This window comes from Crotalus tigris, unplaced genomic scaffold, assembly GCF_016545835.1.
Source record: "Crotalus tigris isolate CLP2741 ecotype Arizona unplaced genomic scaffold, ASM1654583v1 scf7180000020218.1340706, whole genome shotgun sequence".
NCBI classification, from domain to species: Eukaryota; Metazoa; Chordata; class Lepidosauria; order Squamata; family Viperidae; genus Crotalus; species Crotalus tigris.
The window spans coordinates 39,881-60,522 of record NW_024097911.1 but is presented as its reverse complement, the minus strand read 5'-3'; the positions used below and the strand labels follow the sequence as shown (position 1 = coordinate 60,522).

The 20,642-nt window shown below is 42.9% G+C and overlaps 1 protein-coding gene across 1 annotated transcript; it reads right to left on the bottom strand.

Moving 5' to 3' along the window:
• Window positions 1-224: 224 nt before the first annotated feature.
• On the bottom strand, window positions 225-19,732 carry ALAS2 (5'-aminolevulinate synthase 2). Its single transcript, XM_039366065.1, has 11 exons — window positions 19,578-19,732; window positions 13,292-13,485; window positions 11,446-11,568; window positions 11,252-11,350; window positions 6,231-6,453; window positions 5,033-5,217; window positions 4,737-4,916; window positions 4,010-4,174; window positions 2,791-3,059; window positions 2,122-2,284; window positions 225-509 (listed from the first exon to the last, which is right to left on the bottom strand). The coding sequence occupies exons 2-11, from the start codon at window positions 13,464-13,466 to the stop codon at window positions 346-348; spliced, it is 1,746 nt and encodes a 581-aa protein (XP_039221999.1). The 5' UTR covers window positions 13,467-13,485; window positions 19,578-19,732; the 3' UTR covers window positions 225-345.
• Window positions 19,733-20,642: the final 910 nt, after the last annotated feature.

Sequence of the window (20,642 nt, the reverse complement as noted above, 5' to 3'; positions counted from 1 at the left end):
GAGTGTAATCTGGGTGAGCCTGTCACATTGTTCCTTAGTAAACTGTATTACAGCTTAGCGTGTTCTTTGTACTCAGCCAGCTGTGACTTATACCGTACCAGGGCTTGATGTACTATGTGTAGTCAGTACCACTGACTCCTATCTTGGTCTAGGGATGCAAAAGGCTGCCAGCTGGAAGAATTTCTTCAGCCCAAATCCTCACATTCTATGAAATATGCAGAAAAGGCAGTTTTAGAGCTTTATTGTATTCAGATCATCTCTTTTTCTGCTGGGCAGCCTTGGTGTGAGGCATGCCCCTCTCTCTCCCCATCGGCAGGCAGTGAGCTCTGTGGCCTGAGGCGCTCCTTAAGCACAAAGGGTGACATAGCGTGGCCCCATGTTTCCGAAATAATCCCGCTCCCACTCACTCATGAGAGCAAAATGAAGTGGGCGGTGGCAGAAGTGGCACTCGGGGGAGGTTGAGACCTGCAGGGGCAGGCCCACCTCCTGCCAAGCAGCCAGCAGTTTTTCTGGAAGAGAAGAAAACAGGTTAAAATACAGACTATTAGTGCACTGCTGCTGTATGGACCATTCAGGAGCTGAAGAAGCTTCTTGGATGAGAAGCGAAATATCTTTAAAGAAAAACAAGAAAATCCAGTTGTGTCTTGAAAAAGCAGCTTTGGGACAACCATGACCTGGATGATGAAGAATCTCCATAGATACCAGGAGCTCTACGGTGACTTCTGGAGCTAGTGGTAAGAAAATGAATGGCTGTGGCCCTGAAGTAGAAGCTTAAGTTGAGAGGAAGTCTCTGGCCTTTTCAAAATCCACCATATGAGAAAAAGGGTCAAATCTCTGAATTGAAAGCTGCTGTTTATATTCTGTCTATACCGTAGACAGAACTGTGGGTTTGCCTCTGTCTGCAGCAGCAGAGAAGTCTCAGCTCTTATTTTATTCTGCCTTTGAATTTGCTTTTAATGATTAAAAATGTTGAAAAATCTATAATTTTTTCCTTTTAAAAACATGGGTTAATATTTAAAGAGACCTTTTAGTGTCTGTGGAACTTTTTAAGACTCCTCATGAAATACCATCAGCTATTTACTGTATGAGTTTGTGGAGTTAAAAAAAATATCTGCATTGGCCACTTGGTGGCAGTACTTACTCACCTTAGGCCAGGGGTTCTCAACCTTGGCAACTTTAAGACTTGTGGACTTCAACTCCCAGAATTCCTCAGCCAGCTTTGCTGGCTGAGGAATTCTGGGAATTGAAGTCCACAAGTCTTAAAGTTGCCAAGGTTGAGAACCCCTGCCTTAGGCAGATAACTCTTGCAAACATGGGTGCCCGTAAAGTAAATCTTCCACTCCAGGAGAGAAATTAAGAGGATTCCAGTGATCAGAAGGCAGGCACTGAATCCTATTGACTGTCACAAGAGGTACCAGTAGGATCAGTTCTGGACTTCCAGAGGGACAACTTTCACAAGCCCTTTCAAAACAGTTTACTAAGGGGCGAGGAGACTTCCTTCTGCATTTGGTGGTTATTAATTATTGGGTGGAAAAAACAGGTCACTAGGCACAGCAAATGAAGCATACTGAAAAGAATATACATGCACCTACTTAAAATTATAAATCAGAGAACACCAAGCTGCAATGTTTTGTTGCTGGTCTCTTGAATTTCTTAATTTACATAATATGTACTGTAGGTTTTCCAGAATCTAGTTTTTCCGTGATACAAAGTTTGAATTTTGTTTCCTAGGAAGTTAATTTTACCCGCAAGCCTGGTGCTAAAATTCAAAGTGGGAGATCAGAATAAGTTACATCAATTTTCATTAATTGTTTTTCATATCCAATGTATGAAATGGCAGTTAGTTTCAGCTATTGTTTGTGCAGACCAACTTCGGCTTGTAAAGGTTAGGATCTCAGGGTTAGGATTCAGTTTTGTTTATGACATCCTAAGTGGTTGCTGCCCTGGGCATGTAATGAACAGAAGCAAACATAGCTTAATTATCTCTTAAATGCCTTGTTTCCACAGAGATTTTGAAAGTTGTAATCCTGCCCTGTACTAATATTTAATTTATAGAACGAGATGATGACTTTTACTTAGGATAGAACTGGGGCCTTAGTGCTCCTGGCACTGGAAACTCACCCACAAAGTAGTCCATCATGGGTGGGGTGTGATGGGGCGAGGGGGCCAGCCGCAGCAGTTCCTCCCCCCGGGGCACAGTAGGATAATTGATGGCCTGGACGTAGATGTTGTACTCCGAGAGGAGTAGGTCACAAAGCTGTGTATTCAGGGCTGCATCTCCAACCTGAGGAAGAATGAATCAGACAACTGAGGAAGAGCATCCAGCTACTTCATTCATCTGGAAAGTTGGGGATAGAGAGCTTAGGGCAGAGGTCCCCAACCTTTTGGGCACCAGGGACCGGTTCCGTGGAGAGAGGTTTTTCCATGGACTGGAGGGGGCATGGTTTTGTGTGCTGCCTGCATCCCACAGATGGGGCTTTGCTTGTTTGTGCGGACCAGTTGCTGGCATGCCGTGGCCTGGTACCAGTCCACAGACTGGGGTTTTGGGACCCCTAGTTTAGGGTATCCAGGGTTCCCCTTGTGTGATGGGTCACGATTCTGCAGCTACTCAGTCCCATTCATTCATTTTATTTTCTTAAGTATTCTATAAAGGGCTGTGTATATTAAGGGCATGATGAAATGGCATCAATGGGATTTAAGCCCTTCACCTTGAGGACTGTAACCCCAGATTTTGTGTCTGTTGTACTAAAACTCTAGGTTCTTCCTTCCACCATCCCAGAGTTTCCATACCCGTATGGGAATGATGTGGCTTGGGCAGCTGACCACAGGCAGCCCGGCATCCATAAGCAACTGGCGCATGTGCTTGACGTTGCGCTGGTGGGCCCGGCGTAGCACCTGCCCCTCAGGACTCTTCAGGATCCGAATAGATTCCAAGGCCCCAGCCAGTGTCATAGGGGGCAGCGAAGTGGTGAAAATGAATCCGGCTGCATAGGAACGCACTGTGTCAATGAGGGAAGTGGTGCTTGTGACATAGCCACCCACACAGCCGAAGGCCTTTCCTGGAGGAGAAAGGGAGGAAAAGAAAGATGTACTTTTAATGACAAGCATATCTTATGCTATTAAGTGTATTTAGCATTAAAAAGCATGAATGAGCTAATGCAATTAAAAAAATTGCACCCTGACTTCTGTGAATTCTAGGAAGCTGGATCTGAAACGTGTAACATATTTTCTCAAAAATAAGACCAGGTCTTATGTTAATTTTTGCTTCAAAAGACTCGTTAGGGCTTATTCTAGGGCAGTGGTTCTCAACCTGTGGGTCGGGACCCCATTTGAGGTCGAACGACCATTTCACGGGAGTCGCCAAACAACGCAGTCCGCCATTTTCCCCCCCCCTTTTTCTTAGCTGTGCTACTCCCTTTTATTCTATTGGCTTTTGAAAGCCAATAGAATAGACTCTCTTGAGTAAGTCTAATTATATTGGCTTTCAAAAGCCAATAGGAATTGTCCAGGCTGTCTCTGCCCTGCTGAGCCCGCCAAAAGTCCCATTCTGCAAACGGTGCTGCACCAGTTGAGTAGTCCTCGACTTACGACCGGTTGGGGGTCGCAGCATTAAAAAGGTTGAGAACCACTGTTCTAGGGCTAGGTCTTATTTTTGGGAAAATGTGGTACTAAATGTATCCGTCTGGCTGACAATCTTAACTGGGGCTTATTTTGGGGGTGGGGCTTATATTACGAAGAAGAATCATGCTAGGGCTTATTTTGTAGTTTGACCTTATTTTGGGGGGAACACGGCATACAGTATGCAAGCTGAACATATTGTATGTCTTGCATTTTTTTTCTTATGAATGACGAGAAATTCAGGGGCTAAAAACTTGCAGTAACCAGCAGAACTCAACCACCTTTGGGTCTTGAGATGGTCATTTTTTAAATAATCAGCAGGGTTCCCTGACAGTATCTATAATACACTTTCTTCCTGGTTCCTCTCTGGACCTTTGCTTTCCCAACTCACCCAGAGTGCCAGATATGATGTCTATTTTGCCCATCACTCCATCACGTTCTCCAATGCCGGCTCCGTGGGCCCCATAGAGTCCCACAGCATGGACCTCATCCACAAAAGTGATGGCCCCATAGCGATGGGCCACATCGCACATCTCTTCCAGGGGGCAGATGGCACCTGCGGACAAAGGACTGTTGAAAACACTGGATTTTGGCTCTTATCTGAATAGCAAAAGCTTCCAACCCCCTTTTGTGTGTGCATGCAACTCCTGGATCACGCTTTTTGCAGTCCTGTATTAGCCTAGTGGCTGTCTCTGCTTCCAGAATTTTTAGCTCGCCTCTTGTCCTACAAGTCTGTTGGCTGAGTCACTGTTTATTGTTGTTTATAGTTCATCTAGTCCAGGGGTGTCAAATTGCTAGCCCGCAGCCCAAATGCGTCATGCCGAAACCACACCCACCCCAGCTCCAGCAATGGGGAGAAATAGCGATAAGTCACGACACATCACGTGACGTTGCGAATTTTGACACCCCTGATCTAGTCCTCATAGTGACCCACTATCTTGGCCATTTTTCCCCTGAACCTGCTGCTAGATGCCTCTCCTTCAACTGGCCAAGGAATCTGGGCTGGCTCAGGAAGTGCTTTTGGCGATCTTATACCTAGAGACACCTTTTTGATGCATGATGGTGTTTTATGAAGTTATTAGGACACTACGTAGCGAAACCTAAAGAGAGGCAATTACCATCCATGGAATGCACAGTTTCAAAAGCGACAATCTTTGGGGTGCTGGGTTTGGCCTTGCGTAGGAGCTCCTCCAAATGGTGTGGATCATTATGCTGAAACACATACTTTGGAACACCGCTGTTTCGGATGCCCTGGATCATGGATGCATGATTCCCAGCGTCAGAATAGATTTCACATCCTATGGGAAAGAAACCAAGCCAAAGGTAATGCCCCATCTCTCCTCTCCCCACAAATTAGGGAGGGTGGAGGTCTTCGCTTCAGGCTGATCCTACGTCTCCTGTACTGCCTGGTTACCTGGCATCATGCGGGCGAGCGTGAAGAGAGTGGAGTCATTGGCTACAAAACAGGAGGAAAACAGCAGAGCAGCATCTTTGTTATGCAGGCTGGCCAGTTCCTCCTCCAGAGCCACATGGAATCGGCTAGTGCCGGAAATGTTCCTGGTACCTCCAGCTCCTGCTCCGTAACACTGCAGAGTATCCCTGAGGGTTAGAAGAAGAGAATAGGACTTTGCTCAGAAAACAGCAAAGATAATCCGCAACCGGTTCTAAGGCCTGGCTTTCGGGTTTCTGAGAGGAAAGCTTTTGCTTGGCTAGAGATAGCCTGGAAGGGTTCTGAATACAGGTATTCCTCGATCTGTACCACAGTTGGAACCAGAATCACTGTTGGTAAGCAAGGTGGTTGTGACGTAAGTCACACTCAGTTTTACAATCTTCTTTGCCATAATTGTTAAGTGAATCACTGGAGTTATTAAATGAATCATGCAATCATTACGTGAATCTGGCTTCCACCATTGACTTCGCTTGTGGAAAGGTCACAAATGATGATTACATGAGCCCGGACACTGCAACTGTCATAAATGCATGTCAGTTGCCAAGTGTCCAAATTTTGATCATGTGACTGTGGGGATGCTGTGACAGTTGTAAGTGTAGGAACACTGATCCTGAGTCACTGAAAAGTGCCTTTGTAATTTTGAATGGTCACTAAACGGATTGCTGTAACTCAAGGACCACATGTAGATGCTCCCCTTGTTCAGTTCCAATCCCCAAGTTCAATGGCTGTCCCAGCTCAACAGGCATTTAGGATTTTATTTGGTTCGAGAAATTTACAGCTGCATCTCCACACAAAGTCTCCCTTTGCATTATAGAGTTTTTCTCTATAGAGTGGCAAAGTGAGAGTCCCCCCCTTCACTATAGAGTTTTTCTCTATAGAGTGGCAAAGCAAGGGTCCTCCCCTCCACTATAGAGTTTTTTTCTATAGAGTGGCAAATCGAGGCCCCCCCTCCACTATAGAGTTTTTTTCTATAGAGTGGCAAAGTGAGAGTTGCTCATGAATGTCAAGGAAAGCCTCAGGCCCTCCTCAGGTTGGACTCAGTTTCCTATCATGCATGTCCCCCCCCCCGCCAGTTGGGAAAAGCTGGACATACAAGGGGGAAATTACAAAGGTTTGGGAGGTATGGAAAATGGCAGTGCAAGAAATATCGACTGTCGCTCACTGTATGGCTTGCAGCACGCGAGGGTGGCGACTCATTCCGAGGTAGTCATTGCTGCACCAGACGGACACCTCCCGCGCCTCAACCTCAGAGTTAGAGTAGTCCTCAGCGAAAGGATAGTCATCGGCCCGCCGATTCACAGTCTTGAAGATCCGATAGGTATGATCTTGTTTCTTTGCTTGGATCTTTTCTTCGAAGAACGCATCGTAGTCAAACACAGGGGTCTCTGTTAGGAAACAACAGGGATTGATTTCTGCCTGCATTGACCCTCACTCATTGTCTCTCAGTGCTGACTTACCATTAAGGAGCAGCATGCAGGAAGGGGGCCACCAAAGTTTATTTATTTATTTTATATCCTGCCTTTATTACTTCTATAAGTAACTCAAGGCGGTGAATATATCTAGTTCTCCTAGTTTCCCCACCACAATAGCTCTGGGGTGGGTTGGGATGACAGAGGGCGATTGGTCCAAAGCCGGCTTTTGTGCCTAAAGTGGGACTAGAACTCAGTCTCCTGGTTTCTAGGACAGCACCTTAATCATTATACCAAACTAGCTCTCAGTATTCTATTTAGTTTTGGTCAACCTTCTATTATTGTGGGGTGGAACCTGAATAATTAATATTTTGCAGTTCATTGGTTAAGGCCAATAGGTAACCTGGTGGCATTTAATAAAGGAGAAAAAGTTTGGAAGCCTTAGCAGTCTTCTCCAATGTGCTGCCCTCCAATTTGAATTCCCAACCCTGCAAATCCAGTAGGATGGGAGACTCTGTTTCAGCACATGAGAGATGTGAGAGATGAAAGCAGGGGACAAAATTGGGCACAAGCTCTGTTCTTTGCAAACACGTGCCAAGGTCTTCTAGTTCCTTCCTATAGCAGTGATGGCGAACCTTTTAGAGACTGAGTGCCCAAACTGCAACCCCAAACCCACATGCATCGTCAAGTGCCGGGTGGCTGTGGCCCATTGGGTGGGCATGGCTGCAGTGGTAACGGCAGACTGGGTGGGACTAAAAAGTTCAATCAATCAATTCCAACTTTGCAAATCTTTTTTTTTTCCTGTGAGAAGTTGAAATTGACTGATTGAACCTTTTTTTTTTTTTTTTTGCACACGGCGACGGAGGCCTAAAGCAAAAAGGTTTTATAAAACCCAGCTGAAGGCCTAGGACTGGGGCGACGGCACAAATGCCCACAGAGAGGGCTCTGAGTGCCGCCTCTGGCACCCGTGCCATAGGTTCACCACCACTGTCCTATAGTATAGTCCACAGGTCGGCAACCTGCGGCTCCGGAGCCGCATGCAGCTCTTTGAGCCTTCCCCTGTGGCTCCCAGCCTCCTCTGCCTTTGCAGAGAGAGACAGAGACAGAGACAGAGAGAGGCAATTGCGCTTCCCTGCTTCTCTCTCTCTCTCTCTCTCTCTCTCTCTCTCTCTCTCTCTGTGTGTGTGTGTGTTTGTGTGTGTGTGTGTGTAAAAGAGAGTACACTCACAGTGTTCTCCGAGGAGCTGAAAAGCTTACTGGGCGGAGCTCCTCCCTTTGCTGCGTCTCTGCAGGAAGCAGGAAGCAGGAAGGGCAGGAGAGAGCTAGCTAGCCCAGCTAGGCTGACTCAGGAATTCTGGGAGTTGAAGTCCATGAGTCATAAAAGAGACGAGGTTGCTTACCCCTGAGCTTGTTGGACAACAGCTTGAAGCTTGCCAGGTGAGCAGCAGATAGGGGGGGGGAGAAAGAGAAGAGAGAGAAGAGGGGAGAGAGAGAGAGGAAAGGAGAGAGAGAAAGAAAGAGAGTGGGGGAAGAGGAGTGGCAGACCAAGGGCAGATAGAGAGGGAGGGAGGGAGAGAGACAGAGAGAGAGAGACCCTTTTGACATCTAAAATGAAGATAACACTGCATATATCCTTTTTTAACCTGTGTGTGTATGTAATTTTATTCTCTTAAAGCATTCTCTTGGTGATCATTGTTTTAATAGTATGGATATTCCCAAGAGTCATATTTTTACTTTTATTTTTAGTGTGTGTGTGTGTGTGTGTGTGTGTGTATGTATGTATATGTATATGTGTATATATATATACACATACATACACATACATACATACACACACACACACATACATACACAAACACACACACACACACACACACACCTATAATAAAGGTAAAAAAGGATATATGCAGTGTTATCTTCATTTTAGATATCAAAAGGGTTTTGCGGCTCCCGGTGTTTTGTTTTTGGTGGGAAACGGGTCCAAGTGGCTCTGTGAGTGTTTTGGGTTGCCTACCCCTGGTATAGTCACTATAGTGGAACTTTATGGTGGGCCTTCATTGGCCAGAATATCAATGGTATGAATACAGATAATCACTAGATGGCAGCAAAGAGATACAGAAAATTCTGACAAGATTTTTGCAGCCCAGCTCACAATGTGCATTCAGTGTGCATCCAGAAGGTCACAGACTTAATCCTTACCATTTCAACCTGAACATAGAACTGGTAATATAAAAACCCACAAACTAGCAAACCGTGCCTGAAACTCTGGAAAACAGCAACAAGTCAGAATAAATAATGGCAAATATTTAGACTTGCTAGAAAGCACATAAAGCCTATTCATGCAGGGCATTTGGATATCTCCCACTGAGCTTTTTGATGGTAGAACAATCATTGCCAAACGTCACGCTGAGCACAACTGTTCAAACATAAAGAAAAAGCAATAGCTAAGAAACAAAAGAAGCAAAGAAGCAATTATGCAAAGGGGTGGTTGGATGTCCCGAATCTAGTTTAAGGCAATAGGTTTGTTGTTATTATTTGCTTATTTATTTCACATTTCTTATAGCCTACCCAGCTGAGAGTGTGGAGAAAAGAGTGTGCAGGCTGGTCATTTGTAAAGTTGCTGTTGTTTTTGTAAACTTTCAGTAAGCCTAATAGAAGCCTTATTTTAATATCAGGCTGTCCTCATTTAGTGACTGCCTCATTTAGCAACTCTGTAACCAGTCCTCACAGTTATGACCCTCACAGGTCTGTAAAGCAAAGGAAAGCTGAAGTAAGATCATAAGCACAGTTGCAGTTTTATTCAGCGACTGCTTTATTTGACGACTTACTTGCCGATCCCAACTGTAATTGCTAAATGAGGATTACCTATAGCAGGACTTTTCAACCTTATCACCCATTGTACCACTCTTAGGATATGGCAATATCCGAGTACCACCAGTTGCCTAGCAAGGTGTCAAAAACTTGATAACCACCCCAAAAGGAAAAAAGTGATGAAGTACAGGTAGTCCTCGACTTACAACAGTTCGCTTAGTGACTGTTACAACAACATTGAAAAAAGTGCCCCCCAAGCCACAGCCGAGCAAGACACTTGCCTGCCCACCCAGCGGTGCTCTTCCTCCTGTCCGAGGTTTTCATTGTTGTGAGCATTTCTGTTGAGGATTGGCAGTGGGGGTGGTTTGTGTGGGGGTGTTTGGTTTTTATTCCCCCCATCTGCTGGGTGGTTGTAGCAGGTTTTGGTCACTTCACATGATCCTTGGACACTGTGACCGTCATAAATATGAATCAATTGCCAAGCATCTGAATGTAAATCACAAGACCCTGGAGATGCTGCAACATTCCAGCTGATCGGTGCTTCTTCTGGGCTCATCAGAAGCACCAGGATCAGCGCCGAGCTCCAGCTGGAGCCTGGCGCTGATCCTGACGCTTCCACTGAGCCCTGACAGCCCTGCACCTCCACCCATCTCTCGCTCAGGCCTGTGCTGTGCTGCCACCAATTCAGCTCATTCCCTTCCCCCACTACCACTTTTCTAGGATGGTTGCGTACCACTTGCCAGGTGCCAATGTACCACAGGTGGTACCCGTACCACTGGTTGAAAAGCCCTGACCTTAGGTACTGAATAATTAAAGGTTCCTATGCACTCAAGGAGCTCAACAGAGAAAGCGCCTGGTGTTTTTTCTGTGTGGCTCAATCATTGGCTTGCCATCTTCCAATCAGATCTCAGAAAAGGTCAAGAATCCAGGCAATTATTCTCCACTGTGCATGGATTGCAAATGAAATGTGAAATCAACCCCAATATAGAGACAGGATAAATATCTCTGTTCTCAGATGCATCTCTTTATTATTATTTTCTTTGCCTGGGTAACCGTTATAGATTTGTCTCGTTCTACTTAAGTTGTGAAAGCCACTGGCAGAATAACCGTAGAATGACAAAGAGTGATCTAAGTATTTCTCCTAAAAAATGGATCAACAGATCCCAAGTCATTCCTCTTTTGGGGCTTTAGTGTGGATCACAGAGAAGAGATTGAGAATTGGGGACTGCTGTGAAGGTTGCGGCTGGGATGACAGCCTGGCTGCTAGACACTCCTCTGAATAAGATATGGAGAGAAGTGGATAGGAATAAGTCTTAAGCACCCTCACTTTATAATGCTAAAAAGTGGTACAGTAACAGATGATATAAATAAACAGTAAATGTCATTTATATGTCCAGTTTTCATTTAGGAGAGAGGAGGAAGTAGCAACAGCATTTAGACTTATATACTGCTTCACAGTGCTTTACAGCCCTCTGCAGTGATGGGATTCAGCCTATTCGCACCACTTTGGCAGAACCGGTAGCTAATTTTTTGTTGGTCAGGCCCAGAATGGACTTCCGGAAGCGGCATCCACACAGAGAGCCGGTTGTTTGCATATTTGAATCCCACCACTGGCCCTCTCTGAGTGGCTTACAGAGTCAGCATATTACCCCCCAACAATCTGGGTCCTCATTTTACCCACCTCAAAAGGATGGAAGGCTGAGTCAACCTTGAGCCGGTTAGAATCGAACTGCCGAACTGCAGTCAGCTGGCAGTCAGCAGTAGCCTGCAGTACTGCATTCTAACCACTGTACCACCACGCAAGTAGACCTCAGACAGTTAATCTTGAAACAATTAAGTCTTCAGACAGAATCAGTTAATCTGCACTGCTGACCCTAATACTCAAGGGAAGCTGGAAGATAGTCCTTCTGGGCAACTCCCTCCCACCCCCATGGAAGAAGTTGTCAGGATCCAATTCCCCAACCTGGCATGTTGTCCTGAATGAGGTGAGACACTTTGTTAGAGTCCAGGAATTTCTTTCTGAGACTGCAGTGCACCTCTCTGAGCAAGGATGTCAGCACTCCTAGAGAGAGAGGGACACACAGGTCAGAGGAAGACCCAGGGGGTCTCATCCTTCCCACCATCCGTGATCCCAAGGAGGTTGGCCTCCTTCCTTACCTGATTTGAAAGGCTTGACATCTTCCTGGAGTTCAGGTTTTGCTTCTTGCACAAAGGAGCTCTGGCCACTTTGACGCTGGGATTCCATAAAAGGGCACTGGGTGGCTGGGAGAGACCGGGGTGCTGATGGGGGAATCGAAATTAGAAGATGAACAAAAGAAAACCCATCATGATTTCATCCTGTAGAGATGGGTTGATATTCTTGAATAAGACCCCCAGTAGGCATGGCTTTTAACAAATTTAGTGTAGTAGGTGAGTAGGCTGAACTGGAAAGCAGGATTAAATGTTTGTTTGGACTCATTGCACAAACACATGTCCAGCCTCCCCTCCCCCATGAATTCGGTTGACCCTTATCTAGTGCCAATTTAGCTTTGACCATTTGTTGACCAGATTGTTATGTATATGTAGCAATAATAAACTCTTCAGTGCTTTGAATTCAGCAAATGCTCCTGATTCTTTGCACCTGATATTTAGTAGCTTCCAGATTCTCTACCACTTCTTTTTCCAAGTACTTTGGACTTAAGTAGTTCCTTTGTCCATTCAGGCCACCATGGTCTCCTGTTTCTCTAAGCTGATGCCTTCCAAAATGAGAATCCAACTCCGAAAAATTTTGGTACTGGCCACATTGTCAGTAAATCTGAGAAGATCTATCCCAGGATGTCTAGAGCAGAGGTCCCCAACTTTTTGGGCAACAGGGACCGATTCCATGGAGAAAAGTTTTTCCACAGACCTGAGAGTGTGTGGTTTTGTATGCTGCCTGCATCCCACAGATGGGGCTTTCCTTCTTTGTGCGGACCGGTTGCTGGCATGCCGTGGCCCGGTACTGGTCCACGGACCGGGGGTTAGGCACCCCTTGGCTAGAGAGTACTGGAATGGGGAAGGTTGGGGTTCTTGCATTGAATCTCCACGACTGCAGGCAGAAATACATTTTTCTCATCATTATTTTTTTAAAAAAAATATGTTTTATTTAATATGATTGCTTTGTCAAGGCAAACCTTTTTTATGCATAGGGAAGAAAAGATGCAATTTCCACTTCCTTTTCTGCAGACCAAAAACTTATTAAATTTCTGAATGTGTCCACGTAATGTCAGCCAAGAAGTAAAAATTAGAAGAATTACAAGTTGCCTCTGACCTAATTAGTGACTGTGAAATGATGACATGTCTTGAACTACAAAAGAACAATTTCAAAAAGGAGCCACTCTGTAAAGAGGGTTTTAGAGGTTTTCACACAGAGATTTCAACCCTTCTACATGTAATCAAATTATTCAGGGTTTACACACACTCTAGTCTATACCCACAAAATCTAGCTTTGTTACCAAGAGACTGACTTGATCTAAAGCAGTGGTTCTCAACCTTTTTAATGCCGCGACCCCCAACCGGTCGTTAAGTCGAGGACTACTCAACCGTTCGTAAGTCGAGGACTACTCAACTGGTACAGCACCATTTGCAGAATGGGACTTTTGGCGGGCTCAGCAGGGCAGAGACAGCCTGGACAATTCCTATTGGCTTTTGAAAGCCAATAGAATTAGACTCTATTCAAGAGATTCTATTCTATTGGCTTTCAAAAGCCAATAGAATAAAAGGGAGTAGCACAGCTAAGGAAAAGGGGAAAAAATGGCGGACTGCGTTGTTTGGTGACCTCCGTGAAATGGTCGTTCGACCCCAAATGGGGTCCCGACCCACAGGTTGAGAACCACTGATCTAAAGAACTTGGTACACCTGTACAAGAGCCCACTTGTGAGCTCCAAGCATAAAATTTGTATTTTGGTTTGACATCTACGGATCTGATATGACATCAGTTTCTGTTTCCCTTCTAGTATCTTTTCTCTGAGCTCCATCATCTCACCAGTGTTTCCACAGGTGTCTTTTTCACTCTGCAGGTCAGTGAGAGAACTGGAGAAAGTGCGGGCCATCATCACGGGGCAGCGTTGAGCACTGTTGACCAGCAGTGGGCCGACTTTCCGTAGAAAGAGAGATGGATCTCGGGTCAGGAAAGGGCAGCACTGCAGGATTGAGGCCATGTTGCCAACCAGTTTTGTGCTATTCAAGAGAAAGAAAGAAAAAAAGAATAAACTGAAGTATAAAGTTCTAGGAATGAGAATGCCACTCTAAGCATGGTAGAATAATTTATTCAAACTGTTGCCTGCCAGAGGCATTGGACCGAGGCACCTAAAGCAATGTTTCTCAATCACAGCAACTTTAAGATGCATGGACTTCAACTCCCAGAAGTCCCCAGGCAGCCTGACTGGGCGATTCTGGGAGTTGAAGTCCTCACAAAATTGAATTGAAGTCCTCACTGCTCTAGAGCAGGGGTCTTCAAACTTGGCCCTTTTATGACTTGTGGACTTCAACTCCCAGAATTCCTCAGCCAGACACGCTGGCTGAGGAATTCTGGGAGTTGAAGTCCACAAGCCATAAAAGGGCCAAGTTTGAAGGCCCCTGCTCTAGAGGGAGTTGAAGTTCTAACTGCTCTAGAGGAAACCTGATTGGAGGAGACCAAGTCAACTGTGTTCTTTTAAGAGTAGGATAAGGTCTAAATTTTAGAAGGAACAGAGTGAAATGTCCCACTATAGGTTAATTCAGGCATGTGGGATTGGTCCATTTTTTACAAGACCATTGGTCATGCTTGCTGGAACCAATGGGAGCTGTTATCTACAATAACCAGAGAACATTGGCTTGCCTACTTCTGAGTAGATAAATGACTCTCTTTACTTTTTACATCAAGGCTTCTTTCCTTCCACCCCAAATCCAGAAGCAAGATTTTAAAAAAAAAAGGTTGGGAGGAGAGAAAGAGTTTGATGTAAAATGCTAGGTAAGAGAGCCATTGATTTACTCAGAGATAGGCAAGCCAGTGTTCTCTGGATATTGTAGATAATCGCTCCCATTGGTTCCAGCAAGCATGATCCATAGTCACAAATCTTGGGAACAGTCGTGCAAAATATCCACACAACAAATAGTTAAATGAGCTACAGATTCCTCTAGAGGGACACGGCTTTGCCTTGGAAGTAATATTGAAATTATTTTTTCCTTGCTTTCTTCTAATTTCTCTAGTAGAAATTAATTTTTAATTAAGGCCTAAGGAAATTTGAGAGAGGAGAGCATCAAAAGAGTCAAAGAGTTGTTTTGGTCTCATGGTCATGGCTGCCATAGTTCTATTTTTTTGAACCACCGCTGCTCCTGTTGAAGGCCTGTTACCAGATCTTGTACCAGTTCTAAGAAAACCCATTTAAGATTAGGCTGGCATCTGGAAAATATTCATCAGAATTCAGGGAAGGGAAAAGCTGTTGGCATTAGATCCAAGAAAATAAAAAGTCTCTTTAAATTTACAGCTGGATGATCCCATCCAGGTTTACTCAGAAATGAATGCCAGGGATAATTACTGTGTCCTACTCCCAAAAAATCGTTAAGACATATAATTCTGGAAAAGGAGAGGTTGTGAGACCGACTGTTGTGTTCTAGGACAGGTTTCGTGTCCCTTTGCTAATTGTGTAGCAGGTGCAGCGTATTTTACCCTTTGGATAAATGTATAAAACAAGACAGGCTGCTAAGCAGGTATGGAAGAAACTTTCCCTCCTTCAAAGAGAATAATCTTCCAACTTCCCAGGGGGGATGATCAGAAAAAAAAAGAAAAAGGGCAGAAAACATTATCAGGAAAGAGAGTCAAGCTAAGTAACATTACACAATGTGAGAAATTATGGACTGGATTTCAAAGACAAGGTTGTTGCTCATATTTCTAAACAACTGAGGAACAGGGTAAATGATCACAAAAATAAGTCTAATGACAAATAAATTTGTCATTTCTTTGTGTGGGGCTGGATAGGAGGCACATATTTGGAATGTGTGTGTGTGTGTGTGTTTGAAAACTATTTTAAGGTTGCAGTATCACAGGTGCCAATTATAGCAGACCATTCAAAACTAGGCAGCCCGGCACATGTGCAGATTTACAATTAACAATTTGCTAATTAATTGAAAAATTTCTCATCAATAGTTTAGTTCAATGGAATTGGTTTGGTCCTGATCTATTGATCAATAGTCGCACTCATCTGCCTACCAGCAGAGAAGGTCAATTTATGTTGCTGATGAAGGAAAGTCTGCTCCTGAGCTGATGAACATACTCGATTTATGACATTTACCTGGAAAGATGATTTTTTTCTCTCCCTCAAATAATTTATATGTTTGCTATAGGGCAGGCTTTGTCTTTAATTCAGAGGTGAAGCATTTTGAATTTGAAGTTGACTTCCTTTGGGAGAGGGTTATTATATTATACTGTGTCCCAGCCCATTTCACCTTATTATATGCTGAAAAATCATAGATGATCACTAGGTGGCAGCAAAGAGATACAGAGTGTTCCAACTCTTTGCTGTCATCTATTGACCCAATTGATGTGTACAGTGCAGTTATTATGGTAGTCTAATTGTACTTTGGAGTAAGATGGTTCTTAAAATAAAAATATTCTCTTAAAAGTCCCGTCCTTTGATGGTCATCCTCTGATCAACTCTACAACTGACTGAAACCAGTTTAGAATTAGGAAAAGGAACAATGGTTGTTTCCATATTTTGACATGTAGAACGCTTTAATCTTCCTGGAAACACACCTAAATGGCAGGAATCATTGTAGAACTGAAAGTCTACTTAGCCCTCAGGACAAAAAGAAGCACATTAAGGTAGGAGAGGGTGTGGAGGGACCAATTTTGCAGCGGAAGGCTTTGATCTGTTCTGTGCAACATTCTGATATATCTGTGTATCGTAAAGAGTTTCTGACTTTTTTTAAGTAGCAAAAACATAGCAAGCAACTCCAGGGAACTGTAACTTTTCATTATAAACAAACGTGGACCTTGATAAAGGACAATAGCATGAGATACAGCAACCTTTGTATTTTTATATGGATAATATTTTTGATCCAGGTGGAAATTATGCTAAGAATATAATTTTTATGCAGAGAACAGATATGCATAAAATTATCCTGCAAAGGAATATATATTGGTAAATAATATGTGGAAACACTGATCATGAACTATCTGGTGTGACTCACATTTGTCCTTTTATCAAGCAAAACTTTTTGCCTAGCTATCTGATCTTGGTGTCAGAGGATCTTTGAGAAGAAAAGATCGTATAGTGGACTGCGTTTCTATAATTCCAGTTTTTCTTTTTCTTAAGTGACTCAAAGACCTCACAGAATGTTCTTAAGAGTTCTAGCATTTCTAAGAAAAGTATAGGGGAGGGTGAAGAGATAGAATTTATCTCTTCCGTGTATATTCCACCTTTTCTCTGAATATTCAAGGGCTTCTTTCTTTTTAGGTCGATAATAATTTGTGGAAATTGGACCAAGAGACAAAAATTGGTCTAAAGCTCCACAGTGGAGTGGTAGTCGAATTTGAGTCTTGGTAGTCCCCAACATTTCCTCACTAATGACTTACAGTGCCTTCATAGCATCATCCAACCATTGTTGAAGAGATATAAAGAATCTCCTCATTACTGTTATTTTAGCATGATGGTGGTTGAATCGTTGGAGAAAATACTGTAAGTTACTAATTGAGGAATGACCACAGAACTTACTGCGCCATGTTTGTTATTTGTGTAGGGAAAAAAAGTGTTGGAATGGGGAATGGGAAGTTTCTTTCTAAAATAAATTAAAAAAATAACTGCTTAGGGGAGTAAATAATTGCAAAGATAATATGAATTGACAGTACATTTCCATCCAAAGGAAACTAAACTAGCATTGAGGCTCCTGGAATCTCTTACATTGCAAGAGAATTTATAGACTTCAACTAGTTCCTTCAGTTACTAATCTAATTGAAGCATGCATATGATTACTCTATCACTATATTTTTAAAATAATCCCAGAATCTGACACCTAACCAAATTTAAACTAACAATTAAATAAATTAAAATTAATTTTAATTCTAACCCCAATTTGCCACAGTGATAGATAGGCCACCTTTGGTTTTACATGCTCTTTCACAAGAAGGGCATATGCATATGTTGGGCAGTGATAAGCTCCTTTCATTTTATCTGGCTTAAAGAAAACACAACCCAGCCCAGTTGTGATGATTAGAAATAAAGGACGCAACAAGAAGAGCTGGATGCTGGCTTTTAAGACACCACCCCATCATCTGTTCCTTTCCTCCTTGATCTGGAGCCAGATCAGAAATTGCATCCCTCAAAGGAACCCCAGGTTCTGGTGCCACTTCAGATTAAAGAAACTTGTAAGATTTGGTGGGAGCAGAGGAGAAAAAAAACAAAGCAAATTACTGAAATGCTTTTTCCTTTTAATATAGAACATCTGTTTTGGTTAAACAATGTCCCTGAAAAAGCTCTGATTTCTACATTCACAGCAAAATACCACCTGCGTGGAGGGAAAAAGGAGTAAACATTTTTTTTACAAACAATTCCCTCTTAAATTAAAACATCATTTTGCATGTCTTAATTTTTATTTACATGTAAGAGAGCGATGCCTTTCTTTCAACTGGGTAGGGTAGCAGTGCTTTTCGAAGCCACTGAGTGTGCAGATGTCAATAGTTTATCTTCACAATAAGAAAAATCTTTATGTGCATTTAATTTTTGCATGCTAAGTATCTCTGGAAGAGCATATCAAGATGATCTCTCTGTCTCTCGCAATCTCTTACTCATTGGGCAACTCAATGCAAATACGATATCTTAACTTGAATTCTGAATTGATAGAGTGCAACCAATGTAGAGTCCTACCGGCAGGACACCACAGCAAAGCGAACTGTCCCAACTAAAAACAGACTCATAATGAATATATCATTCCTGATTCACGTTAGAAATGGAACTCGACTGATCCAAACCATATTTTAATAATGAAATAAATGTAAAAAAAACCCCTCCCTTCTACAAATCTCACAAATGATAGTGTACTGGAGAGACCTTACAAATAGCTTTAAAAATCCAAACCGACTGATGTATGTTGATCAGCAATTAGCTTATTTTTTTCTCATTGAATAAAGTAAGGTTGGGTTAACTATAAACAATAGTTTATGAATCACACTAGCTGAGTTCATACAATAAATTAAACCATGAAGAAGCGAATCATATTTTTTGCATAAAATATCTTGTGAACTTACAGAGAGGCATTATGTTTTTTAAAAAAATGTACTAGCATCAGTTAATAATTTAACTTGTTCTGGTGGGCAGAAGAAGAAAGTCTCTTGAATTCTAATCCTAAATATCTGGAGGCACCAAGCAATTACACCGAAGACATACAGACATACGTGTAACCCTTTCCTGAGGTTCCAACTGACAAGGAAACTGCAGTCCAAAGGAATTGTGTTAACTGCTCCCCTTTCTCCTAATTTTTCCTTACCCCCTTTTCTGTTTACATAGGTGAATGTGACCATCTTTTCTTATGTCAGGGAAAAAAGAAACTGGAAAGTAGGCCCGAAAATGGCTGGAAAAGGGAGGCTAACGCCTATCACTATTTTCCTGAATGGCTCCTTGGTTTGTTTTTCATTACCAAAGCCAAGAAGAGAAGACGTTGATTTATTATAACCTGCTCCTATTTCATAATACTTTATTAGTTCATAAAGGAAGAAGATGCTGCACAACTTCTTTGATAGTAAAAATTGAATTAAAATAGGCTGATCAACCATGTCTCTGGAAATTAGTTTTTTTGAGACAAGGGTTTTTGTTTTTTGCCTGAAAGAGTTCAAGACTGTGAAAACAACACTGCATTCAACCTACTAACTGATATCTATCCCACAAAGCATTTAACTCCAAGTTTTACCAAGTTTCTTCTATTACTTTCTGAAAAACAAATCACAGGAACAGACCAGCTGCTTGTATTTAAGCTTGTTGGCAGTCTTAAGATCAATCCCACATACCCAGCCAAGCCACTGGCATGTTCTTTCAGCCACAGACTAGAAATTAGAGGAAGTGAACAGAGAGCATTCCTCTTAACGATCTTTCTGTGATGTTGGAATGAAGAAGAGGAAAGGAGGGGGGGAAATAAAAGATGAGCTTCACTTAAAAAAAAGAGGACAGACGAGTGAAGACAAAATTAGAGAAGAACTTAATAGCTGTCATCCCTCCCATTTTTTTCTGCCTAGATACTCAGGAATCTATAGAAAGTAACCCCAATTTTCCCCAGACCCACAGAATTAACCTTTTTCCTACCTGTTGACTTGCACTGAAGTCGAACAACTTCTGAATGTTATTTTGTGCTCCAAGCCCACTTGGACTGGGCCTTTCCCCACCCAGCAGCTGAAGGCAGAGATAAGCAGAAGCCCAGGAGCTCCCTCCTGCTCTTATTCAGCAATACTGAGGTATTCCATATTCTAGTTTTTGAAAAGAGATGGAAAATCCCCTGTATTCCTCACTGTGTGGAGAATTTTACATAACACTGGTGTATCCCTCCTTCTAGTCATTCTTCTCCAGTGTTTCCCAGACTTGACAATTTTAAGGCATGTGGACTTCAACTCCCAGAATTCCACAGCCAGCAACGCTGGCTGTGGAATTCTGGGAGTTGAAGTCCACATGCCTTAAAATTGTCAAGTTTGGGAAACACTGTTCTAAGCCAACTTTCCTCAAGCTTTCCAATGGAATGGAATTCAGCTTCCGTAAGCCTCAGCCACGTCCGGGGTGAAATATGTATATTTGTATCAGGTGGAGAAAATTATATGAAACCAAAGAAATGGTGTAAGCTTTTCCATGGTTGGCCTTGTCTGCCTATTCTCCAGCTTTACAAATAATTCTTATCTAGGAACCTGCAATGGTGCCACTGAGGGAGCTGGCCAACTCTTCCTGCCCTTGTCTGCTCCTCTGCCTGAGGTCTGATATGGTCGGTGAATAAAACTTTTGGAAAGAGGGAGCAAATCTACTAGGAATCCTTCCTAGATTCAATGACCTGCAGGTCAAAATGTTACGAATTCACCTTTGATGCCATGACATGTTCTCTGGTGATTCACAGATGATGAAGTCTACCTTAATTATACATGTCAATCCTGGCTTGCTATAGTCAACAAGTGATGACTACAAATGTGAATCAGACTCTGGTGGGACTCTTTGTAATATGTGCCTGCAGATTTCCTTTTTGATATCAAGAATTAGTGCCTGCCTTGCCTCTTAACTACTTTTTTCCTTTCCTTCCCAACATCATCAGATGAGGTCCTGAGGCTTATTACTGGGTTGATACTAATTACTGCCCCATATTGTCTGTCTGTCTAAAGTTGATGCTTATAC

Bases quoted from the DNA above. Each gene is read 5' to 3' on its own strand.
- ALAS2 (XM_039366065.1), bottom strand. From the start codon at position 13,466: ATGGCCTCAATCCTGCAGTGCTGCCCTTTCCTGACCCGAGATCCATCT. The intron at 2,285-2,790 runs GTATGGAAACTC...ATTCTTCCTCAG, and splicing joins GCCACATCATTCCCATACGG to GTTGGAGATGCAGCCCTGAA. The intron at 510-2,121 runs GTGAGTTTCCAG...CTTCTCTTCCAG, and splicing joins CATGATGGACTACTTTGTGG to AAAAACTGCTGGCTGCTTGG.